Here is a 27600-nt window from a genome sequence, read left to right as displayed (position 1 = left end):
TATGGCATACACATAAAACACTTTTTCAATTAAATGATTGTTAGGCTGCATTAACTAGGTCAGCCTGAACCGGGAACACTTCCCATAACACCTGATGTACTCGTTACATCATCAGAAGAATGGCATCTACGCTAATGATAGTCTCTCTGTTTTATCCCGAGGTTTACTGCAGTCAGCCGGATCCAGGCCGTATCCAGATCAGATGGTGGACCTGCACCCAGACATGACCAACGCAGGACCCTGAAGTGTCTGCAGAGACCGTGTCAATTAGACTCCCCTGAAATTACATCGTCGACACGGCATCCTCAATAAACCCGTCTCCGGCGTGATGACTCCGATTGTTGGAATATTGCAATTTAATAATACTTAAATCGATATGTCATCCTCAATAAACCCGTCTCCGGCGTGTTGCCTCCGATCCTTCGAATATTCCGATCTATTATGACCTCTGACCTGTAAAGTTTCCAGAATAATAATCATACGCTGTTTGTTAATTGGCCACAGGAGAACTGGCCTGGTTTCTCCCAAGGTTTATTTTTCTCCATTAGGTCACCTGATGGGGTTTTGGTTTCCTTGCCACTGTTGCCTCTGGCTTGGCGTGCTCAGTTGGGGACACTAAGCTTTTCAACTTAATATCGAAATAAATCTAATTATTAAACTAAATGAACCATATAAACTAAATTACTGCTCTAATTACTGATCTAAAGCCCACACTGTCACTGTATGATAATTGAAATTAACTGATGACATTTTTTCTCCAGAATGGCTAGACGGCTGAATAAAATTATGCTGCATTATTTTCCTGTTTAACATTGTAAAGCTGCTTTGAAACAATCTGCATTGTTAAAAGCGCTATATAAATAAAGTTGACTTGACTTGACATGTGCACGGAGCGCCCTCCGGCTGCCAGTAAGAACTGAAAACACAGCACAACAGAGTATCCAGCGCTCATAATGATTACATCTGCGATTGAATAAATAACACTCTGTATAGAAATGTGACACAGACATATGAGAATCTATCAATATTTTTCCTCATCTGCACACTTTTGAACTAAAAGTCCTGAGGGATGTTGTCTTCCTGACGAGCATATAGGAGTTTTTTATGAATGAGACCAGCTGACGCTCATATTACAATCTAAAGTACCAACGCGGTTTTCATATTCGTAACTCCTGACACATATTAACAAATTACGGTCACTATATGACTTTGAGAATAAAACAGAGGTCAAAAATGGTCTTAGATCTTTTGAATGATGTATAGTTTGTCAAGATAATTACTTACATCTGACAGTAATTTTGAGCTAATTTAAACAAAGAAAGCTTCAATGCGTCCTCGCGCAGGTTTTTGCGTTTAATATTCACAGCCCAGCAAACACGCAAGTGTGGGCTCACTGTGGGTAAGTGTGGGTTTTCTGTGGGACAGTGTGGGCAAGGGCAAACCCTTTGGGGGCCCATGTGGGATTACTGTGGGCAAGCCCTCAGATGGGCGTGCCCACAGAAAACCCACACGGGCCCCCAGAGGGTTAGCCCATGTGGGGCCCATAGTGGATTTGCCCATTTGGGCCCCAATGAGGGTTTAGTGTGGGCAACCCACTGTGGGCTTGCCCACAGAAAACCCACACGGGCCCCCAGAGGGTTAGCCCATGTGGGGCCCATAGTGGATTTGCCCATTTGGGCCCCAATGAGGGTTTAGTGTGGGCAACCCACTGTGGGCTTGCCCACAGAAAACCCACACGGGCCCCCAGTGTGTTAGCCCATGTGGGGCCCAAAACGGTTATGCCCGTTTGGGCCCCAATAAGGGTTTAGTGTGGGCAACCCACTGTGGGCTTGCCCACAGAAAACCCATACGGGCCCCTAGTGGGTTAGCCCTTGTGGGGCCCATTGCAGTTTTGCACTTTTGAGCCCCAATGAGGGTTTACTGTGGGCAACCAGTAGTTTTCCACTGTGGGGCCACCATGAGGGAACCCTCCATTGCAGCTGTTCCCAGACAGACTGTTAAAGTCAGAGGGACCATATTATAGTAGTTTAAACTCCATTAGACCATTAGATTTCAATAAATCACAGCACTTATATAAGAATACATTCATAAATAACACTAAATTATTATAATACTATAAATTGTATCTTGTAATGCAAAACTTTCTATGAAGTCCATGATTAATTTATTAAATAATAATTAAATTAATTAAATTAAAGAAACATATTTGTCACAATAAAACAATGCAAATGGTTGATCATTCACTGTTTTGTTCATTATTATTGTTGGCATTCATCAGTGGTTATTTATAACATTATTTTTTATATTTTTACATTTATATTTTTATATACCGTTTTAATTAAATTTTTATTATAATAAAAATATCACTGATGCATGTTATATTTTTATATACTATTACATTTCTGAAATGGCAACAAAAAAAAGTTAACATATAAGTAATACGCTAGTTGGCGTCATCACGTGATCAATTCTAACCAATGAGACTGCTGGAACTGCACCGCTAATGAGCTCAGCTGTCATTCCGGAATCGACTGGTAAGTTACCGCCAAACTCTGCTCCAAACAGGTAAGCTTTTTAAGTTTCCATATTAATAATATGTGAGTTTCATATTTTAATCAGAGAAACAGGCCAAAGTGGTAACGAATTAATTGATATTAAACTACACTCTCTCATTTTAGTGGTTTATCTGATTAATGTTATAACTTACTCTCCTGCTGTTTAAAGTTTAAACGACTAACGGTTATAACGGTCAACTAGGCCATTTTCTGTTAATCTCTGAGGTAATATATACTTTAAAACTGCTTGAATTCATTACCTTGAATTGTTTTACGTCCATTTTGGTGTTAATTTGATTTATTGTTGTTTTCAGTTGCTATTTTAGACTAAAGTTAACTTTAGTCATATGGCCAGGGGGCTGAGTCAGTCATGGTTGTGTTTTAAAGATTTAAAAAGTGACGTAAACGAGGATTCATGCAGCGTAAATACAATACACAAGTTACACACTCTTATTAAACCTCATTACATATGATTATGCCATAATTGATAGACAAACACTGCGCGCAGTTCAGACGGCAAACCATATAACGTTAAGTTAACTTATTTACATAGCCTAACGTTACATGTGATTTGTATTTTTATAAAGTTACGGTCATATTGCTATCATGTTAACGTGACCTAAAAATAACAGATTGTATAATTATTACTTTGTACGCGTTGTGTCTCACACGCACACGCACACACACACACAGACAGACAAGCTGGCGCGTGCACGGGGAGAGAGAGTGAAAGAGTGGAGAGAGGACTCATTGGCCTAACGTTATATATTATCCGAGAACATGATTGAAAACTGTCAAATGAAATCACCTGTCTGTAATATTTAATCAATTATGAAAAGATACAACTTCAGCGCAAATAAAACATTTAGGCCATTAAATAATATTCTGGCTAAATATGAATGTAATCATTTCTCTTGAATACAGTTCATCAGCACGTTCACTCGTACAGAGCAATATTGGACTGAGATATTAATTCTTGTTTGTTTTCTCTCTTTCCCTTGTGTGTGATCAAATCATTGGTTCTGCTTTGTAAGTATTCTTCTAGTTGACACGTTCCCAGTTTTTGCATTGTAGATTTGTCATAGACGACAAACTTTCTTTGCACCATATAACTGTATTTTCATAATTTTCATAATTATTTTCATATTGCTTAATAACATACTGTATTTATCAGTACAGTGGTGTCGTACATTCTCAGATGTTGTTGTACATATTTATGAATAAAAGTTTTAAACTGGATTTATACCATTAAATGTTGTTTGTCCTCTCTCTTTCCAGTATTTATTGCCATCTAGTCCTGATTGCAGAATTGAGCTCCAATCCCAGTTAAGCAGACCTGAACCAGTTGATCAAGGTCTTCAGGACCAGCAGTTCTACAGGCAGGCTGGAGCTAAACTCTGCAGGTGTTGGTCCTCCATGATCAGGACTGGACACCACTGTTGTAAGGACCGATCTAGCAGTCACTGACTACGTTTACATGGACAGCAGTAATTATTGACCTTATTCTGAATAAGACTATATTCTGATTAAGGTGTTTACATGAGTTGCTTTTGAGAATATTCTGTTTATGTTCCCATTTTACATGTTATAGAACATAGCTTGATTAATGGCACGTCATTACGTCCCCATGCCACACTACGCTGTCTGACGTCCAATCATAGCGTGACTTTCACGGGTCTATTAAAATTCAATGGGCTCAGGCAACCGCTGTAACTTTACCTGCGGGTGTCGCTGTTGGACAGTGTTCCTTTATAAAAAACTGTGATTTTTATACTTTTTAATGTTATGTTAAAGGGTTAGTTCACCCAAAAATGAAAATTCTGTCATTAATTACTTACCCTCATGTCGTTCGACACCAGTAAGACCTCCGTTCATCTTCGGAACAGAAATTAAGATATTTTAGTGTAAATCTGATGTCTCTGAAAGTTCTCCATTGGCTCAATGGTACTCTTCACTGTCAAGACCCTTAAAAGGTACTAAAGACGTCGTTACAAAGTCCATCTCACTACAGTGGTTCTAAAATAACTTTATAAATCGGCGAGAATAGTTTTTGTGCGCAAAAAACCCCTAAATAACGTCTTACATAGTGATGACAATTTCAAAACAAAGCATCATGAAGCTTCGAAGCGTTATGAATCAGTGAGCCGAATCATGATTCGGATCGTGTGTCAAACCGCCAAACTGCTGAAATTTGGCGATTCAAACCGCTGAATCGACTCGCTGATTCATAACGCTTCGAAGCTTCATGATGCCGTGGGTTTTTTTTTTCCGCAAGAGCAAAGAAAAAAGTTCTCGCTTTGAGAACTATTGTGTGATTGGTCAGAAATTTGAAGTGGACGTGGAATGCGGAGAAACGACACCTGTTCGGCACCTGATTTTCTCCTGAAGTATGGAATGTCCAGGCCATAACGAACTTTGTTCTTGTTCTTGCCACCTCGAGAAAACTAAAGCTTGGAACATACTCTGCAAGAACAAAGAAATTTGTTCGTTTTCTCAAGGTGGCAAGAACAAGAACAAAGTTCGTTCTGGCCAGGACATTCCATACTTCACGAGAAAATCAGGTGCCCAACTTCTCCGTTTCTCCGCATTAACCCCCCTCACTTTAAAATTCTGACCAATCACACAATAGTTCTCGGACACCCACAAGAAAAAAGTTCTGCTCAGACGATGTGTCGAGAACAAGCTGCGAGAACTCCCAAACCAGGGCTCAGAGAACAAAATGACGTCATTTTGTTCTCGGAGCCCTGGGAGCGAGAACTTTTTTCTCTGTTCTTGCGGAGTATGTTGCACCCTTAACTCATTTCTTTGTTCTTGCGGATTTTATACCAAGCTTAAGTTGACAATTTCTTTACATTGTGTTGACAATTTTAGTAAATTGTTCTCCGTTCATTATGCCCTCAATTTGTTTGCCCTCTTTATCTTTCGCTCTCAACAACACAGCCTAAGTTTTTTTAAAGGTTAACATTTTAATCATTTTAACAATTCTTTTTTTCCCCTTCACTTTAGATGCTGGCACAAAAAGCGGCCAGGCCGGAGCATCTGAAGTGGAAACTCCTGTAAAATCATGGCTCCATAACGCAAGAGACCGGGATGGTGGAAGTAGCGGAAGAACCAGAAGACTGGAGATGAGGCAAAGATCTACTGGTATCCGTGGGGATTGATATATTTTTTTTAGAGAATTCATAATCCACTTAATGTGTTGTGATGTGGTTATAATTTTCTGTTTTATAATTTTTTTTATTGTTTTGAGAGAGAATTCTTTGCAAGGATGTATGAAATTGATCAAAGTGACAGTAAAGACTTTTACATAGTTACTCGAAAAATTGTTACTTTGTAAAATATATTAAAACAGAAAACAGTTATTTTAAGTTGCAATAATATTACACTCTTTAATGTATTTTCTTTTTATCAAATAAATGCAGCCTTGATGAGCAGAAAGGACTTCTTTCAAAAGCATTTAAAAAATATTACTGACCCCAAACTTTTGAATGTCAATATATTGTATATTTAAATTTTTTACATGACTGTGAATAAATGAAATTATTTGAAACATGATTTATAATTTATTTGTTCTACTTTAAACAAGTGAATTTGTGTGTGTATTGTGGCAAATGCAAAGTAGAACCAAACTAATCTTGTTGTTTGATATGGCTACAGGTCTATTCTGACACATCTGTGCATTGCCCACAGAATACCCACACTTTGCCCAGAGTGTGGGCTTGCTGTGGGCCCACAAATGGCATCAACTGGGGCCCACTCTACTTAGTGTGGGCCAGCCCACACTTTGGGCTGACCCACTATGGCCCCACACGTGCCCCACATTTCACGCCGGTATCTGGACCCACAGTGGGTAACCCGCAATGGGCCCACGCTGGCCCTTAAGGGGCTTGCTGTGGGCCCACAACTGGCCCCAACGGGGGCCCATGTGGGCCAGCCCACAGTCAGCCCACAGTGGGCTGTCCCACTAGGGCCCCACCTGGGTCCCATAGCGTGGGGCCCACACGTGCCCCGCATTTCACGCCGGTATCTGGGCCCACAGTGGGCAACCCGCAATGGGCCCACACGGGCCCCTAAGGGGCTTGCTGTGGGCCCGCAACGGGCCCCGTTGGGGGCCCATGTGGGTCAGCCCACAGTCAGCCCACACTGTGGGCTGTCCCACTAGGGCCCCACCTGGGTCCCATAGTGTGGGGCCCACACGTGCCCCGCATTTCACGCCGGTATCTGGGCCCACAGTGGGCTGCCCGCAAGGGCCCCGTACGGGCCCCAAAGGAGCATGTTTGCTGGGAGATGCTTACAGAGTAAACTTAGCCTACTTACACACAGCGGTGGAATCCGTTGCTTTCAGAAATGAACAGCTTTTCATGGAGAATTATTCCAGGATTATTAAACGCGTCTCAAAACGATGTAGTTGAAAGTAGTAGTAGACTGAAAGTATACAGTCTTATTTTTTAGTTTAAAAGAAGTATACTAATAGCACACCATCAGTATACTTAAGTTAAAGTATATTTTTAAGTATACTTTATGTAATAAGTATACTAATATCAATGTACTAGTAGTAAACTATTTCAATACTACTGTATTATTTCAATACTGCCTGGGACTAAATTTGGCCCACTTTTTAGTATGTAAAAGTGTAACCGTAGTAAACTTTAAGTGCACAACTAGTTCACAACTACGTTTTTCATTTGTACTGCATCTGTACTACAAGTGAACTTATTATTATACTAGTAGTTTACTATTTTAATATTTGTAGTACATTTTTTGTAGTTTATGAAAATATACTTTGAAGTGCACTCTCAGTAAACTACTAGTTTAGTAGTTTTATAACGCAAGTATATTTGTAGGTTTTCTTTAAGTGAACATAGCACTCTTATAGTTTATTAGGGCCCGAGCACCGATGGTGTGAGAACCCTATTGGAATTGCCTCGTTTATTATTATTAGGGCCTGAGCACCGATGGTGTGAGGACCCTATTGGAATTGCTCCGTTTATTATTATTATTATTATTATTAGGGCCCAAGCCCTGAAAGGGCGAAGAGCCCTATTGTTCCCCTAAAGATTATTAGGGCCCAAGCCCTGAAAGGCCCAAGCCAAACTCTATGTATATATATTGTAACGAGTACATCAGGTGTTGTGGGAAGTGTTCCCGGTTCTGGCTGACCTAGTTATTGCTGCCTAAAACAATCATTTAACTGATTTAAATAATATAAATTGATAATGTTCTATGTGTAAGCCATAGAAAAGAGATGTGTTTTTAGTCTAGATTTAGTCTAGATTTAAACTGACAGAGTGAGTTAGAGTGTGTCTGCTTCCTGAGAAATGCTAGGAAGACTGTTCCAGAGATTACATATACAAGATGGCGCAGCGGATGGCAGCCTCGGTATGGAGCTCTTCAGCTATTGTGTAGTTTTTGTTCGTTTGTTCTGCGTTTAGACCTTCTTTTCCGATCAGTTTCACCAAAGACGAACTACTGGACATTAGGAAACACACACCAGACAACATTTCTGCAGTTTTTGATTAGTCTGACGTTTTGTTTGATTTTCTCGTCGGAGCCGCAGCTGTGTTTAAAATGCGCGGCCAGATGCAAGCGGGGAAAGCGAGCAGGCGCGCTGGTTAAACTCTATGCGTGCGGCCTCCGCACCGCACTCCCTAGTATTCATCTTGCGAATCTCCGATCACTTCCTAACAAAACGGACAAACTTCTTCTCCTCACCTGCATTAACAAGGATTTTTCAAACTCTGCTGCACTGTGCTTCACTGAAACCTGGCTGAGTGAAGCCATCCCGGACAACGCACTATATCTGCCGGGCTTCCAGCTGTTCCGAGCGGATCGCATCGCGGAACTAACAGGGAAAACGAGAGGTGGTGGATTGTGTTTCTACATTAACGAAAGTTGGTGTTCAGATGTAACAACGCTGAAGAAGATGTGCTCTCCTAATCTAGAGGCGCACTTCATAAACTGTAAACCTTTCTACTCACTGCGGGAGTTTTCCTCGTTCATTCTCGTGAATGTGTGTGTGAGCACGGCGCTACAACTGCTGGCTGAACAAATAGCTGAGACTGAACAAAGGTATCCAGACTCTCTTTTAATCATTTTTGGGGATTTAAATAAAGCAAATCTCTCCTGGAACTGCCAAAATACAGACAGCACATTACATGTCCCACCAGAGACAGTAATATACTGTTACACAACAATAAAGAATGCATATCACTCCGTCCCATGGGCAGCTTTGGGGCTCTCTGATCCCTGTGTGGTTCATCTTATACTGACCTACAGGCAGAAACTGAAATCAGCTAAACCTGTAATAAAGACTGTAAAAAGATGGACTAATGAAGCAAAGCTGGACTTACAAGCCTGCTTCGATTGCACTGATTGGACTGTTTTTGAAGCTGCTACCACCGATCTGGACGAGCTCACAGAGTCTGTTACATCATACATCAGTTTCTGTGAGGATACATGCATTCCTACCAGGACTTCAGTTCGGCCTTCAATACCATCATGCCTGATCAATGCCTGATCTTCTCTCAGCTAAACTGACCCAGCTCTCTATGCCATCCTCAATCTGTCAGTGGATCTCCAGCTTCCTGACAGACCGACAACAGCGAGTGAGACTGGGGAAACTCCACTGCTCTTCTCCCTGTACACCAATGACTGCACTTCTAAAGACCCCTCTGTGAAGCTCCTGAAATTTGCAGACGACACCACTGTCATCGGCCTCATCCAAAACGGTGATGAGTCTGCTTACAGACTGGAGGTTGAACAGCTGGCTGTCTGGTGCAGTTATAACAACCTTGAGCTCAACACGCTCAAAACGGTGGAGATGATAGTGGACATCAGGAGGAACAGCCCAGCTCTCCCCTCACTCACCATCATGAACAGCACTGTGGAAGCAGTGGAGTCATTCAGGTTCCTCGGCACTACCATCTCTCAGGACCTGAAGTGGGACAATCACATTGACTCCATTGTGAAAAAGGCCCAGCAGAGACTGTACTTCCTTCGTCAGCTGAGGAAGTTCAACCTCCCACAGGAGCTGCTGATTCAGTTCTACTCGGCTGTCATTGAGTCTGTCTTATGCACTTCCATCACTGTCTGGTTTGGTTCAGCTACCAAATCTGACATCAAGAGACTACAACGCACAATCCGGACTGCAGAAAGGATTATTGGTGCCCCCCTGCCAACCCTCCAGGACCTGTACTCTTCCAGGGTGAGGAAGAGAGCAGGGAAAATCATCACAGACTCCGCTCACCCTGGACACCTCCTGTTTGAACTGTTACCATCAGGACGGCGACTCCGATCACTGGCCACTAGAACATCTAGGCACAGGAACAGTTTCTTCCCACAGGCCATTTCCCTCTTGAACAGTTAAGCGCAGAGGAGCAAGAGTGTCTAAATTGCTGGAAAAGAGAGAGTCAATAGTTTCTGTTTCAACATCGAGTTCCTCTAGGCTATCTGGGATGCTGAGGAGATGAAACTGATGAGGAAGATTATTTACAAAGCAATCTTTAGTGGCAGCGGTGATAGTCCTGCCACATTTGAAACGAGGGGACGGCTTTGCAGCCTTTGCTAAATTAAGTATACTAGGTAATAATCTGAGATGTCATCACTCTGCGGCAGAATTTCAACAGTATCAACATTTATTCCATGTGACAGTATTAGGTCTAAAGTATGATTACAGCGATGAGTGGGTCCTGACATGTGTTGCCTAACTCCAATAGAGTTTAGAATGTCTCTAAATGCCAATCCCAATGCGTCTTTTTCATTGTCTACATGTATATTAAAATCACCAACAATTAGGATTTTATCTGTAGCCAGTACTAACTCTGATATAAAATCAGCAAATTCTTTGGTAAAGTCTGTATTGTGCCTTGGTGGCCTGTATACAGTAGCCAGCACAAATGTCAAAAGGGATTAATCATTTACACTACATAACATTACGTAAAGCACCAAAGCACCAAAACTTCAAAATAATTATATTTGAAACTAGACTTCTGAGTAATACTGAAGATATTATTATACTGTAAATTACAGCAACCCCTCCCCCTTTGCCTTTCAGACGTGGCTCGTGTTTATAACAATAGTCTTGAGGGGTGGACTCATTTAAAGTAAAGTAATCGTCAGTTTTTAGCCAGGTTTCTGTCAAACACAGCACATCTAGGTTATGATCTGTAATCATATCATTAACACTAAGTGCTTTTGGGGGAAGGAATCGAATATTCAGCAGCCCAAGCTTTATCATTTGGTCATCTGTATTATATCTGTTTTTTATTTGTTGGACATCAATTACATTTTTACTGTTAAATGGTTTTCATGGTTTTTTGTATTTACTAATTCGGTTAAGCCAGTCCGTCTGCTTCCTGACCTGGGCCACAGTTAGTCCAGGTTCAACTCTAAGAATTTATTTGTAATTTACTTGTCATGTTTTAAATATATATATATATATATATATATATATATATATATATATATATATATATATATATATATATATATATATATATATATATATATATATATATATATATATATATATATATATATATATATATATATATATAAAAGTGTTGAATTTGAGATTAAGCCCTACGGTGGTTTTTCCAGTTATTGCTTCATGGAAGAAGGTGTGGCCTGAGGTAGACTGGTTTGTGGTAGAGGAAAAAAGGACAGCAAAGTTGGAAATTAATTTGATAAAAGTTTTTAATAATTGAGTAGGAGCAGACTATGGTGAATTTATACAGATTTATACGGACAGTGCTAAAAACAGAGACAGAGGCAACAGGGTATGGGGTTGCAATACCAGGATTAAAAAAATAATAATAAATAGAACATCTGATAAATTAGGGGTGTATACAGTAGAAATGTTGACTATATTAACTGCATCAAGGTGGGTGGAAACGGCAGGACAGCATAAAGCTTTGATATGCTCTGACTCTTCATCAGCTTTAGCAAGTTTAGGCTTGTTTCATTTGAAAAGTCTGCAAAATTTTCTGTATGAAGTACTTCAGTTGAATAGTAAATAAAGGTAGTGAGGTAAAATTTAGTGTGGCAAGAAATTTTGTTTCAGAGCCATACCGGCATTTATTCAGATTCATCAACTGATTGCAATTTATTCAATAAAAAAATTCTAAATCATTTTTATTGTCATGTGTGTTCTTGACTTAATGGACCTGACAGAAATGTTTATGTGTGATTTATTTTTTTTATTTTTTTTATATCTGTAAAATCAATCATGTATCTTCAGAAGAATTGGAATAGAACACTTGATATGGATTACTTTTACGATGACTTTATGTATGTTTTGCACAGTTTAAAGTCAAATTTTGGTTTTAAAAAAGACCAAACACATCTCTATAGAAACTTAGTTTTAGTCTTTCAGCTAACGTTGTTTATGCTCTTTAACCTTTCATTATGTTCTTTTGCGAGATGAAGGCTATGTCATTCACTGCTGTCTCAAAAGAAGAAAACAATCTGGATCTAACCAAGATAAAGAAAGAAATTGAATGGCACAAATTAAAACAACATCTAAACACTAGAGTATGAATTTTTAAAAATGTACAACTTCTCAGTAGTTCTCATCTAGCAGATTCATTTTTACTAAACAGCTTCATCTGCAACAGAGAAGAGAATACTCTGGTATGCTAGCCTTTTAGGAGTTTCAAAGAAAAGGATACATGTTCCTCTGTCAAAAAGAAAACAAAAAATTTACATTCAACTCTTCAGAGAATAATGAGGTATTGTGGGAAACAAATATGAGATTCAAATTAAGCAGCTCTAAAAAGACAATAGTGTCATTACTCAAGCCCGTTCAGTGTTGATTCAGTTCTGTAAAAACTGAATCATTTTTGTGTAAAGTCAGTTAATCTTAAGTAGCTCTACAGATACAATTTTTTTATTCAGCTTCAGTCAGTCCTCTCAATTATTTGTAGTATTCAATAATTCTGCCAGCTTTTTGCAAAACCATACCTTTTTCACAGGCCTTGCTATAAGCTCTTAGCAACAAGTTCAGAGATTCTGTCAACAGAGTGACAGAGACCATGGCAAATGTACCATGCTGCCTGTCTCAGATTATTCACGGACACCCCCAGTGGTCAGGGGGTCACAGTTAAAGGGAAAGTTTACCCAAAAATGTAAATTCTGTCATCATTTACTCACCCTCATGTTGTTTCAAACCCATAAGACTTCTGTTCATCTTCGGAACACAAATGAAGATATTTGTAATGAAATCTAAACTATTTCTGTCCCTCCATTGTCAGCTATGCAACTGCCACTTTGAGACTTCAAACTGTTCATAAAGAGATCATAAAACGAATCCATATGAATTGAGCGGTTTAGTCAACATTTTCTGAAGAGACACAATCACTTTATATGATTAACAGATTGAATTTAGGCCGTTATTGACATTTAAACATTGATCAGCGAACATAAACAGTTCGAACGAGAACAAACAACAACACCTGCGAAAGCTCAAACATGCTGCGTCAAACACACGAGAATGAACCTCATTGGTTCTCGCACGTCAAACGTTTCTTGAGCTTCCATTTACTATAAATGATGTGTGCATTGATGAATGTTTATATGTGAATAAAAACCTAAATAAAAATCTGTTCCGCATATAAAGCACTCATGTCTCTTCAGAAAATATGGACTAAACCACTCAATTCATATGGATTAGTTTTACAATCTTTTTATGAGCTTTTTTAAGCATCAAAGGGGAGGGACCGATTTTTCTCAGATTTTTGGAGGGACAGAAATCACTAAATTATCTTAATTTGTGTTCCAAAGATGTACGAAAGTATTACGGGTTTGGTACGACATGAGTGTAGTAAATGACGACAGAATTTTCATTTTTGGGTGAACTAACCCTTTAAGTCATGAAGATTGATAATTCATTAAAGATATCTACATTGCCTTCTGATCTATTAAAGCTCCAATCGTTGATAAGATGTATTTTGTTTTTCTTTTGTAGGCAATGCATGATATATATATTTATTATATTTAAAACTATTCCAATTAGATTATTCTTGAGTTATATGAAATTGTAAAGAAAACGGACAGAAAGTACAGATCTTAATGTTTAAATGACTGAATGTGAGAATGTTGTTAAAAATTCAGTAATCTTATCACCTGTTGTTGTAGTTATTGAGTGGTATAGCTAGGTCAAATGTTTTATACATTTTGTAATTTTGTTTGCATTCATTATATTATTACATATTTTCTTTTCTTAATTTTCCAAATATCAACTAAACATATCAGGGGATGTATGTGGTAGAGCTCAGGATAAATGTGGCTCAAGGGTATCCCTGTGCACCTCTGCAAATTAATCATTCTGACACATTCACGACCCTTCTAATAAGACAGGGGCCACAGAGCTCCCCACCCCACCATCCCAGCCTATGCTGCCTCGCTCCCGTCTTTGTTTGGCCCCCTTATCCCAGGAGATCGAAGAGCAGAAGTGGGGGAGGACAGGACAGAGGATTGGTGTGTGTTGGGAAAATGGGGGGTACAGACCGCAAGTGACACCCTCATTCAGAATACTCCTGGGGGACAGAGCGAGGCACAAGACTCCTATCACAGTTTTAGCAGCGCAGCCCCCCATGCTCAACAAAAGCAGACATGCTACATGCTCCCCATAATAATGGGGTATTTAGCTAGTGTACTAAAAGTGTAAAAGTGCAAACTGCATACATTAAACAAGAACAAAAATAATACACAAAGGTGCAGATATGAGAATGCTTATGAGCATGCTCATGCAGACTCAGCATGCATTTAGGGACACACCAGGATCAAGAAACAGTGATTAAGGTAATTAAGAGAACAATCTAACAGTTGATTGTACATGAAACTAGAAAATATACAATTTTTAAAAACTACACACACACACAAAACTTAGTGGAGAAAAACGGTCTTGATACAGGACTATTTCTGATATTAAATAGCAAATCCACATCAGCAGTATAAAAGGGCAATATCTTGACAGATGGCTGATCCATAGGCTCCAAAACTATATGCAAATCTTGCAGATTTGTCACAATAAAAATGGTAAGAGCACTGAGTAGACTATAGTTTCCCTAAACTATAAACATAATTAAAATGCAATAATGTGTGTTTTAAAGGTTTACCATTACATACAACAGTAGTCAGTTTTATTTTGTACAGTACTTTTCACTGTGTATTACCTAAAATCAGAAAAAGAAAAACATGGTTTATAGCTGTGCACTTGTATACAAGAGCTACATGTAGTTTTAGTTTCACATGCTAACTTATTTGACTGATTTATTAAACTGAGCCATCTGAGCAATATGGTACCATACAATAACCTAGATGTATTTAGAGTTGACAAAAAACATAAAAATGTGCCCACAAACATTAAAATTTTATTTTGCTGCAACTTAATGAATAAAAACATGTATAATCTATTAAATTCTGACTATTTGTATTACAAATGTAGATATATCCTAATATAGTTTGTTCAACATTTACTTTTTTGTTTTGGTCAGGACATTAATATGCAATGTTTCTAAAATAATAAATCTAAATCGTAAATCTGTCTAAAGACTGCTGATAAGACTAAAGCTTAGTATTTGTATGTGTGCCTCCATTTCAGTTTCCATTTTAAAAAAGAACATCTGAGCCATAACCTTTTTTTTTTTTTTTGGTTCCCCTTTGGCACGCAGATCATTGTTGTGGCCTAATTTTAAATGGCAATCTGTCCAAATAAATAATTCATGAAATGAATTAATTTATATTCATGTTTGCTGACATTATTTTTCTTTTTGGCACTGAAAATGAGATGACTGACAATGAAAAAGGGGGCATCTTCTGACCTCTGTGCTCTTTTTTTTTCTCTCTGTATATCCCATATGTGATGGTGCATATATTGCTGATATTACTCAACAGATATGCTCAGCATTGTTGAATTACCCCAGCCCTAAAGTGTGTGTGTGTGTTTTTTTTTTTTTTTTTTTTTTATAATGATAATAATAGCTGCTATTCACATTTCTCTGGCAGCTGTTTCGTTTATCATGTGGTTCTTCATGAACAGAACAATGGAATGAGAAATTTTTAAACTGGCTATATTCACACTTAAAATGGTTTTCCACAGCCCACTGTAAATCCTTGGTTTATCCAGGGTTTGCTTTATACATCTGGTATAATGCACTTTTTTGCCAGCCTGGTCTTATTGTTAATACGTAGCTGCAACAGTATTTTTTAACCACTAATCCCATTCCTACCTCTGAACCTACCCATAACCATTTCTCAAAATATTTAGTTATAAAGAAAAACATAGGCCTAACAGACAATCAAGTGGAATGTATTGATTGCAAAAATGTCAAAAGCAGTACCAAAAGTAGTTGGTGATGATGATGTTTTGCAGACGCATCCTTCTCTAGCGGAATAAAATCGTTTTTATGCAGGACAGTGCAGAATTTAAGTAATGGCTGAAAATCTTATCCTGATCCACTTTGTGAAGGCACGCATTTATCATTCAAATGCACATCACCCAACACATGGCATGTCGCAATCTGCGACAAAGCAGGTGGCAGCCAAAGAGCTGCTGCGCCCCAATTCGCACACTATCTGTCCTATAGAGTATTCGAGATTAGAATTAGTGTGTCCCAAATCGTAGTATTGTGAAATGAGTGTATCTAACCAGACAAAAATATATTTATTCAATATTATCCACATTATATTTCAACTGCAACAGCCTTGTGAATTTTACCAGCATGATACGTTTGGCCATTAACTTTAAATGTGGAGGATTTTAACTGTGACAAGATGATTGACACTACAGTTTAAATGGTGACAGGATACATGTAACTAAGCAACAGAGCTGTCCGTTAAAGATGCAAGGATGACGAAGTAGTATGTCCCAAAGCTTGTCTACTCTTCTGCTACACACTCAAAAGTATGTACTTTTTCTTCACAAAAACAGTACATTAGGGTTCTATTTAAGGTTCTATTGTCAGTCACAGCATTGGAATATACTGAGAAAATGTCTTTTGTGTCCCACGGCAAAAAGATAAATAAATAGTATGATAAACAATGGTTAAAATGATTAAAGAAATGCTATTCATTTTAAGGGTTTAAAGTGTGGTCTTGTTGAACATTATCATGTCAAACAAGTTGGTAGAAAAAGTCACAGAACAGAGCAAAATGTTATCATTTCATATAAAGTAGATGAGTAAACTGCATTTATATGACAATTGAATTTGTACGTCTAAAAGTTAAAAGGTAAATAATTTATGCTTTAGTGCTGCCAATTCATCAATATTGTAAGTTTCAGTGTGTGTGAAAATGTAAATAAATGTACGTGGGGTAGAACCACACTTTTCGTACAAATACTCACGAAAACTCATGAGATCATGCATTTGCATACATCTATGCATGTCAGTATCACTGACTGGATGAACAAAGCACACATCCTGTTTATAGGCATTAGCCGTGTCTTCTCTCTTCTTCAGTTTAATGAATGTATGTTCATTACTGTTTGATATTTTTTATTTTTCACTCAAATGCAGAAATGAAACGCATGTGAAAGTTTCTGTGAATGTACAATGTATATTTAATGATGCAATTGTTGTTCAGTTTATAATCAGTTAATGGTTGTTAAACAACTAGTCATTGCATTCTTATACCACATCGTTTTACACACGTAAACCTCTGGCACCATAGTAGAGTGCAGCTGCAACAGCATTTTTTCTATAAGTTTTTTTTTTTAAATATGCATTTAGTTCCCTTTCGTTCAGTCACTACGACATAACGTTAGTAACTAACGAATGGGGGTTTCGCTTAGAAGCCTATCATCTTCGAGCATTTAGAAAACGCCCAATGGCGTGCCAATGCAATGGGGCATGCAGAATTTGCATACGTAACTCCGCCTCACCGCGTGAGTATAAAAGGAAGTACGTGGCAATATCGCATTATGTTTCTGCTTTCGGAGCCAAGAGTACCTACCTCTTCACTCCTCACAAGCCTTCTGAGACTCTGTCAGCCTCTTCGAGACGAGCGGCTTTTCAGTCGGTGTTGGTGTGACGGCGCGTTCCAGTGATCGCATACTTCCTGCCTGCTGATCTGCGCAGTGGTCTGCTAGACGGCTGGTGTGTGTTTCCCTGGGCGCTTCGGCATCGACTGCGAGGCTTCCTCTCACAAAAAGAGCTTGCGCGTGGCACATCTTTTTCAAGACGGCTCGCCCGTGCACTTCCGGGTGCGATCGATCTCCGTTGCTGTCTATGGGCACATTCACTGCTCGACGTGTTTGGGCATCAGCACCTTCGGGCAGTGTTTGTGGATGTGTCATGTTCCCATTGCGGGAATGTGACCATCGCGATGTCGCGGTCGAGACTCAATGATCTCCGTGAAGAGAGAGAGTCCCCTCTGCCACCCCCCAATCTACCATCTCTCAGTGAGGTGGTGCTTTGGCTGGTGGCCAGGGTGACCTGAGGGCGATGCTGTGGTATTAAGAACCCCGACGATACGTTCCTCGGGCCACGCCCCCCTCTCGCACATCGCTTCCCACAAGTGTTGGACTGAAACAGCGGCCCGTCTCTGTCGCCTTGTTCGTTTCGTTCACACTCCAGATAGCAGTGAGATGTCGATCGCCGCATCCCAAGGTGGGCTGGAGTCCTTTGCGGATGACGATTAGGTTGTGCTCCGCCTCCGGGTTTTTCAGCGCTGCCTGATCCGACCTAAAGTTGACAGCCATGTTATCTCGGGCAGCCGCGAGCCTCGCACTGGTGTGGAACTCCGCCCTGTCGTGAGTGCTCGTGGTTGCGTAATTGTTTTTTGGGGGCGGCACCCGACAGCTGTTGGGCCCCGCTCCCAATGCCTTTCACTCCCGAGTTGCATGGGGAGATCACGCGGTCCCAGAAGTCCCCCCCCCCCCACTGTTGAACTCTCTGTTGCGCACTACGGTGTCCACGGAGGGCTTTGACGTGGCGTGGCTGTCCTAAGCACCCACCCAAAGCCTGTGGGCTCGCCTACTTCGGTGGCGTGGTCCTGCAGAGCTACGGAGCAGGCTGCCGCCCCTTTGCACATGCACAAGGGTGGAGCCGAGCCAGGGCTCTTCTATGAGCTGCGTGCCGCCACTGTTACCGCCCTCTGGGCGGTGAAGGTGGCCACATGCTCCCTCGGTCGGGTGATGTCCACAGCTGTGGTCCGGGGGAAGGAAGCACCTGGCCTTACCTGGTTATGTGGGGGGGTTGCGTGAGCCCGCCTCCTCAACTCGCCCATATCCCAGGCTGGCCTCTTCAGCGGCGCGACTGAGAACTGCGCCCAACGGTTCTCGGCCGCCCTAGAGCGGACTGAGGCTGTAACACGTACTGCCCCGGCAGCCAGCTGCTGCACTTAGCCGCCAGCTCAGTTGCCTCAGTCCGCTCGCCGCCGAGGGGTGGAGGTGGTTGCAGGATGACGGCCAGTCCGCTCCCCAGCCTGGTTAAATGCCAGGCTGGAGGTGGACAACTCAGAGATGGGTCCCAGTTCTTTCCAGGGGATGGTAGCAGGGCCTCTCCTTCCCCCGGTGGAGGGCCGGGGGGGGAAATCCTTCTGCTGCTGGCCCCCGGGCTGGCGGCACTTGGAAAGAACTGGTGTCCCCATCTCTGAGGTCCCAGAGACTGGTGATGGCAGTGTGTGCCGCCCCCCGGGCCGCGCCGCTCTCGTCCCTCTCTGTCGCCAGCCTCCTCTCAGAGCAGACCCCAGTGGAACGTGCGTCCTTCCCTGGTTTCCTCTGTCAAGACGCAGCTGCTGACTGTGCCCCCACGTCCGGGCCAGTCACGCTGCCTCGCTGCCCCACCCGGGGTACGTCTGTGGTTCGAGTGACCCCGCTAGTCAGTTCCTGGGAGCCTGGCTACAGCTTCAGGGACTGTCCGCTGGGTCGCGAAGGCCATCAGGCTCGGCTGCGTGATTCAGTTCGCGCAGGCTCCTCCCCGCTTCCGGGGAGTCCGCGCTCCATGGTGGGGCCCAATAAAAGGCCCCAGCGATGCGTGCGGAGGTTGCCACCCTACTGGCGAAGGGTGCAATCGAGCCTGTCCCTCCAGCCGAAATGAAGTCCGGCTTCCTCAGCCCTTACTTCATTGTACCCTAGGAAACCGGTGGGTTACGGCCAATCCTGGACCTGCCCGTCCTGAACCGATCCCTTCTCAGGCTTCCGTTCAGGATGTTGGTAGCAAACACCTCCTCGGACGCGTTCATCCGGTATATTGGTTGCAGCGATCAACCTGAAGGACGCTTACTTCCATGTCTCCTTCCTCGTCGCGGACCGTTCCTACGGTTTGCTTCGAGGGGCAGACATTCAGTATGCGGTCCTCTCATTAGGGCCAGCTCTGTCCCCTCGTGACTCCACGTAGTCTATCGAGGCAGCCCTTGTGCCACTCAGGCAGCACGGGGTTCGCATCCTGAACTACCTCGACGACTGGCTCATACTGGGTCACTCTTGAGAGCAGGTGTTCGAACACAGAGTCTAAGTGCTCCGGCACTTAGCCCGTCTGGGCTTTCGGGTTAACTGGGAGAAGAGCGACTCTGCCCCGTGCAGAGGATCTCTTTTCTCAGTATGGTTTCCGACTCGGTCGCCATGTGCGTGCTGCACCAGCAAGCGTGCACAGTCACTGCTGACTTGCCTTCGTTAATTCGAGAGCAAGAGTGCGGTCCACTGAAGTTATTTCAGAGGCTCCTGGGGCATATGGCATCTGCAGCCACGGTAAAACGCCGCTCGGATTGTTTCATATGAGACCGCTTCAGCTTTGGCTTCGCGATCGAGTCCCGAGATGGGCATGGCATTCGGGCACACTCCGGGTCCCAGTGACTCGGGCCTGCCTGCAGACCCTCACCCCGTGGCCGAACCTAATTTCTACGGGCCGGTGGCCCTTAGGATGAGTTTCCAGGCATATTGTCATATCGACGGTTGCCGCTGCCACGGGTTGGGGTGCCATGTGCAATGGACAAGCAGCCGCGGGCTCCTGGACAGGACCCCAGCGCCTTCTGCATGTCAATCGCCCGCCATCTCGTTCTATGGAGTCAGAAGCGCCTGAGGTCCCTTCGTGCTGTCCATATTCCGGGAGTCCTGAACCACGCAGCCGACGAGCTCTCGCGGTTTCAGCCTCTCCCGGGAGAATGGAGACTCCATCCCCAGACGGTCCAGCTGATTTGGGAACAGTTCGGGGACACGCAGGTAGATCTGTTTGCCTCCCACGACTCTTCCCACTGCAGCCTGTTTTATTCCGTGACCGAGGGCACGCTCGGCACGGATGCACTGGTGCACTGCTGTCCGCGGGGCCTACGCAAATATGCGTTCCCCCCAGTGAGCTTACTCGCACAGCTCTTGTGCAAGATCAGGGAGGTCAAGGAGCAGGTCCTTCTGGTCGCCCCGTACTGGCACGGCCGGACCCGGTTCCCCGAACTCATACTCCTTGCGACAGCCCCTCCCTGGCCTATTCCTCTGAGACCAGACCTCCTCACTCAGAGACGGGGCACCCTATGGCACCCGCATCCCGATCTGTGGAACCTCCACGTGTGGCTCCTCGATGGGACGTGGCAGGTTTGAGTGGCCTGCCACCTACGGTGGTCGCCACCATCACTTCCGCTAGGGCAGAGTCCAACCTCGGCATGCCTATGCGTTGAAGTGGAACCTCTTCGTCACCTGGTGCTCTTCTCGCCAAGAAGACCCCTGGAAATGCCCATTTGTCAATGAAGACAGCGATCCTGACTGCATTGGCCTCCGTCAAGAGGGTCGGGGACCTGCAGGCATTTTCGGTTGACGAAGCGTGCCTGGAATTCGGGCCGGCCAACTCTCACGTGATCCTGAGACCCCGGCCTGGATATGTGCCCAAGGTTCCCACCACTCCGTTCAAAGACCAGGTGGTGAACCTGCAAACGCTGCCCATGGAGGGGGCAGACCCAGCCTTGGCACTGCTCTGTCCAGTACGCGCTCTCCGCGCCTACGTAGACAGGACGTAGTGTTTCAGGACCTCAGACCAGCTCTTGTCTGTTATGGTGGAGAGCAGAAGGGAAGAGCTCTCTCAAAGCAAAGGCTGTCTCACTGGATAGTGGACACCATTGTTTTGGCTTACCAGCAGCAAGGTCGACCATGTCCCCTTGGGGTTCGGGCACTCCACTCGGAGTGTCTCCTCCTCTTGGGCTTTAGCGCATGGCGCCTTGCTAACAGACATCTGCAGAGCTGCAGGCTGGGCGACACCAAACACATTCGCCAGATTCTATAATCTCCGAGTGGAGCCAGTGTCCGACTATGTACTCGACCCTCCCCGGGGCCGGTAATGGGCCAGGCTCGGATGTCTCTGCTTGCTCGCCATTCCACTCCACGGACTGGATACGTGCGATTATCTTCCTCAGGTGAGCTCCCCGAGAGCCCTGAGTCCCTCCAGCACTGCTTACGCCGATACCTGTGTGTCTGCCCTCTAGCGAGCCCAGACCCTCTTGTCCGGCCAGGTGCCCCGTGTGCATGGTTCCCCTCCGGCGACCCCCACACGTGTATTTCCACCGTAAGCCTCCGCAGTGAGCAGGTGTCTTTCCCTTGGCAAGTCCCTGCCACCCCTATGGTTAAAAATCCACCTTCGGCTGGTACCCTAAAGTTTTCCCATATGCAGCCCTTAGCGGGTCATATGTGTACTCTTAAGTCCTCCCTACGGGTAGGCATCTTGGCATTTCCTCACTGGAATATGCATCCCAGTGTACCTTGGTATTCCTGTGATAAGTGGGAGTCCTTCGTCCGTACTAGTCTTACGACAGGGTACTCACACTTACGCAGGGCACTGGAAGACAGCTGAGTGGCGGGATTATATTGGGACCCCCATTCGTTAGTCACTAACGTTACATCATAGTGACTGAAAGAAAGGGAACGTCCCTGAGGAGGGAACGGAGACGTAACATCCCGTTGCCACATCAGCTGTGCTACCTGGAACGCAAGAGTTCAGTCTTGGCTCCTCAGCAGGTAACATAATGCGATATTGCCACGTACTTCCTTTTATACTCACGTGGTGAGGCGGAGTTACGTATGCAAATTCGCATGCCCCATGGCATTGACACGCCATTGGGCGTTTTCTAAATGCTCGAAGATGATAGGCTTCTAAGCGAAACCCCCATTCGTTAGTCACTAACGTTACGTCTCCGTTCCCTCCTCAGGGAACGAGGGTTACATCCGTAACCGAGACGTTTTAAAAAGACTTTGTTTAAGTGTCATAAGCCCTGAACCAAACCATCCAGCTAGGAGATGAATCACAACTTTACAAACTTTGATTTAAATAATAGTATTTTGAAAATTGGACAAATAGTCTGCTTTGTTTTATTACACAACAAGACTGTTAACAATTGTAATGAGAGAAAGTGCTAAAATTTTTACTTTTAGTATTTAATATTTAACCGCATATTTAAAAACATTCCTGCAAAGTCTGCAGTTTATGGATACTCTCTGGTGGACTATGATTTCTGGTTGCGAATTACCAGACAATACCCAAAATGTCCTTATCCTCAACAATCCCAAGGCAAGAGAAACGTAGAGTGAAATATATAGCAAAAGAATTTCTCCAAATGTCAATATAATAGTGCTTAATTTCATCACCATCAAATTATATACCACGTTCAGGTGTATTGTGTTCTGTGTGCAACCTTTAAACCTTGTCTTTAAATGTAGTTTGATTGGGGGGAAAGATAGATACAACTGTTGTCAATAAATAAGTTGTCAATAAATATGTATAATATTTTTTACTTTAAAGAGCTGTATTTATTATGTTCAATATACAGTTTTATTTGTCGCATGTGATGACTTCAGTACCTGCTTGTCTGGGTCTGGAATTGCTCCAGTAGGGGAGGAGAAGCATTGAACCGTGGGAAGAGGAAAGAGAATGAATGAAAGAAAGAGAGGCATTCTTGAGAGAGCAGTGAAATTGTACCCAGGGTATAATGGACTTCAGTTCCATTGAACGTTTATTAGCCCCAAAAAAATGGGCTACATGTAGTGTTATTTCTACAGCCCTTTAACTTTTTCACTTTTTATTTCATGTTTACAAAACAAGAAAAAAAGCTTTCTTCCTTTATTCTATTCCTCTTTCATCCTCCTCAGATGAGCAGGAAAGAATGAAAGTAGTCTCAGACACAGGTGTTCACACGGTTAATTAATACTAAAAAACTTCCCACACACTTCCCATTGATCAGAGGATGGTCGGACAACCGTCTTGTCTTTTTAGCATTCTCTCTCCTAATGTTTATGGTTCCTGAACCTTCAGGAAATTACCCTTTTATAGGGTCAACACAATAAAAGACCTTTGGGTTTTTTTCTAGTTGGGAGTGGTTAGAAGGTTAGTGTTTGTAAATGTGTGTGTATATAAGTCTTTATGTGACTGTGTGTGTGAGAGAGATTTTAGGTGGGGGAGGCAGCATTTGGTAGTGTTGTTTAATCTCCTACCCATCCCTTTTTGACATTTTAGGTGGGGGTAGTAGTGTTTAATCTACTAGTTCTCTTTTGCAGTCAAAGAAAAAGACCTGAAGAGGTTAATTGGCTCCTCAACCAATATATCACATTGCTGTGAACTCTCTGACCCTTCTTGTCAATAGGAGGCCTTTTCCTCTCTGACTTGATGAATGTGTTTTTTTTGGGAGTGTACTACAGAGTAAATTTTTGGGGGAACAAAAAGAGAAGTTATGGCAATTTAAATTTTATTTCTTGTAACATTCAGGCCATTAGCAGAGCATAGTGAGCACTATTTGAAAACGTATTCTAGCACATTGAAATAAGTTAAACAAGTCAGTGAAATCAATGTCGAAGGGAGGTTGGTGGGTGATTCTGTAGGAGGGGGGTTGAGGGTGTAAGCCGACAAATTACTGGCAAAAAACAAAAACCTCTGACTGTTATGAAAGCACACTGATAAGGGAGGAAGGTCTGTTCTTAATATATGACAATTGACAAATGAGTTCCAAGGATCAATTTTCTACTCTTGCCAGTACACAGTCAAATTCAAAACAGAGGCAGAGCAAAACCTACCTGTGCAACATCTAAACACAAAATCCACCACAATATCTGGCACCCAAAATATAAGCTGGTAACAGTGGGAAAATCTTATGTTAATACATGGCACTTTCCATTGCACTTACACTTAGAGCAGCAATGTTTTGGGTACATGGCTATTTCACAATTGAATATCGTAAACTTGATATGGACTATTTTATTAGTCACTTATTTTTGGGTGGTTTGAGTACACGTGTTTTAAACAAAGTGAATGGGGGACGATCAAGAATACAATGATGGGAGAGGGAAGCAGAAGAAACAAGGATTGCTGAGAAATAATGAAAAAAGGAGAGGTAAAGATAAACTGGGGAAAAAACTGCAAAGAATCAAAATGGTAAAATCAAAACTGGGAAGATTAGAGTAATGGTTTATTTTTTATGATATTTAATATAACCTTTAACAAATATTTGTTTAACAAAGTATCCTATAAACAAATATGTTGGTATTTTATATATGACAATTCTAAATAGAACTATTATGGTTAGAAAGGTATTATCCCTGTAGGACATCAAAAGAAGTTGAAAGGTAAAAGGAATTTAAAAAACTTTAAAACTCTAATAGTTCCTATTGAGACTTCCTTGAATTCATCAGTAGCAAAACATTATTCCACCATAACAAGACTAGGCCTACTGTTAAAGATTACACTACAATATCCAATAGAACTTTTAAAATAAGAACCAATAAGAACGCACTATATCATTTTTTTTTTTTTTAAAGAACAGAATGATGTAACTACACGAAACGTATAATAACTTAAAATGTAAGTTAAAATTTCAAAAAGTAAGCACTTGCTTTTAAATAGGCCTACATGGGCAAATGCACTCTTTGAACCATCCTGGTATAAATTACTAATAAGTCAGTTTTTCATGCTGCTCTCATACTGGACCTCTACAACAATAATCTTTGATAACAAAAAGCTATTTATAAAAGGCATCCATGAGCTTTGCAGCCGTTAAATGATCATTTATGTGATTCGTCCCCTGAATGTCAAGCGTGTTCATTGTGCCAGCGGGAACGTGGGCTGTGTGACAATCAACGCAGAGGTTAGTTAGGGGAACACAAACCTATCTTTGTTCACTGTGGTCAGGAAAAAAAACGGATTATTTGCTCGGCTTTTCATCTGCCTTGTGCGGAATACATTATGTGTGTAAATGTTGTTGAACCCTGGCTATTCTCAGCGGAAAAGGTCACACACTCCCCTCGACCCAAACTCCTCCACGGCTTTGTGTCCCCACTGAGGTGAAAAAACGGACTATGCCTATAAACTTCACATTTAAAAGGCAAGTGCAGTCGTAAGGCACTGCTGCTTCTTTGGGGGAAACAATGGTTTTTGGGACACTTTTTATAGCAGAGTCTAACGGCAAGAGAACCTGCTTGTGCAAGACGGTTCTGACACAACTGCTTTTAAAGCGCAGCATTTATAATGCAACTCTCCAATTAATCATCTGCTGAAATACTGCTCGTTGATTTTAACATAGGCTAGTATAATGTGTTCGAAGCCACATTCAGCGCATCTGTCTGTCATGTCTTAAATTACACTGTCATTATTGAATTATTACACGGACACGGCGCAACCAAGTGAAGACGGCTTTCAAAATGATTCGCGGTCACTCATAGATTACGTTTATTATTGTAGGCTATATTTGTGAATAGGGCCTATCTTTGTATAAATAATAAAATAGACTACTTAAAAATATTTAGACTACTATACATATTTATAGGCTAGGCCTATATAATAGGCTATTAAAAATAGGCTACTTTTATGCACTGTATTTTTTAATGAATCTTTGGTCTTTCATGACCACCCTTAGGCAACTGTCGCTTATATCATATTTAAATAAATAAAAGGCATTTTGACACTAGGCCTACTTTTAAATATTTGCTTATGAATGCAGTTAAAGGAAACAAAGAATACTGTGGGTGAGGGTGTTTTCGATTATACGATCATCTTAAGCGGTATAACTTATTAAACAACTAAATAAATTAAAAAAAGTTTTGTAACTCACGCTCTGAGGCCATGGTGATGACAGACTCGGTGGTGGCGTGATACTCATCGGCGTCCATGAAATCCTCTAGGGAGGATGCGTCCCCCTGGAAGTCATGATGGTCCAGGAGCTGTTGCAGCGGAGGTGCTTTAGGAAGAAGCTGATTAACCACCTCTCTGCTGATATTGGGCGCTTGTTTTAAACGCAGTTTGCTAAGAATTTGTGATTTGATTGTTTCCAGCCGTAAGACTTTACTCTGTTCTCTCCAAACGCACGCGGAACACTCAGGAGAGTCCAAATCATCCACATCAAAAAGAGAGACTCCAGCATCCGAGGACATCTCGCTTACTTGGGCCAGAAAGAGGTCCGGCTCGTCGCTCCCGGACAGTCCCAAAGAAATAAGAACCGTTAAGCACAATAAAAAGTTATACCTTGTCATGATGTTAAATGGTCAGGACCAAATGGTTTCCTCTTGGCTTTGCAAGATACTGTTGTTCTTATCTTGAGAAAATTTATTCGAGCAACGAATTAGCTATCTAAAAAAGGAATAAAGACGTTTTTCAGCAGAAGATGTATTCCATCTTATACGTACAAAGCGATGTCTATAATCGGACCATTTTAAAGAACGTTCCTTAAGGCATTCCAATTTGTGTGTTGTTATTGTTGTTGTTTTTTATCTTTTTATCAGCTTCCTGTTTCACTGTTGAAAGCACGTCTTTTTCAACTGTACAAATGCGTCTAAAAGCCCCCTTTATATAGCTGCTGCCTAGTGGCGTAATCCGTCTCTATTGGCTAACATTTCAACAAAAGGCTCACAGGTTTGTCACTAAATCTAGAGAGAGAGAGAGAGAGAGAGAGAGAGAGAGAGAGAGAGAGAGAGAGAGAGAGTGTCTATGTGTGTGTGTGTGTGTGTGTGTGTGTGTGTGTGTGTGCGTGTTCGTTCATGCGTGTGCGTGCGTGCGTGCGTGAGAGCGAGCGTGTGTGTGTATTCATGTTCTATTCTGTAATATTCTGACACCTACAGTTTATTGAACATAACTTTTCATTGCAGATA

The 27600-nt window shown here is 42.2% G+C and overlaps 1 protein-coding gene across 1 annotated transcript in view; it reads right to left on the bottom strand.

Moving 5' to 3' along the window:
• gdf11 (growth differentiation factor 11) overlaps positions 1 to 26985 on the bottom strand; it is a gene marked incomplete at both ends in the record, with an annotated part of 176215 nt that extends 149230 nt beyond the window's left edge. The window contains one exon of the mRNA XM_079843733.1: positions 26568 to 26985. Coding sequence (XP_079699859.1) covers positions 26568 to 26985 — 418 coding nt within the window. The remainder of the gene's footprint in view (positions 1 to 26567) is intronic.
• Between the last annotated feature and the right edge of the window lie 615 nt (positions 26986 to 27600).

Source organism: Gobio gobio (assembly GCF_949357685.1).
Source record: "Gobio gobio genome assembly, chromosome: 19".
Classification (NCBI taxonomy): Eukaryota; Metazoa; Chordata; class Actinopteri; order Cypriniformes; family Gobionidae; genus Gobio; species Gobio gobio.
The sequence above is the reverse complement of the archived record's forward strand: the minus strand, read 5'-3'. Positions and strand labels throughout refer to the sequence as shown.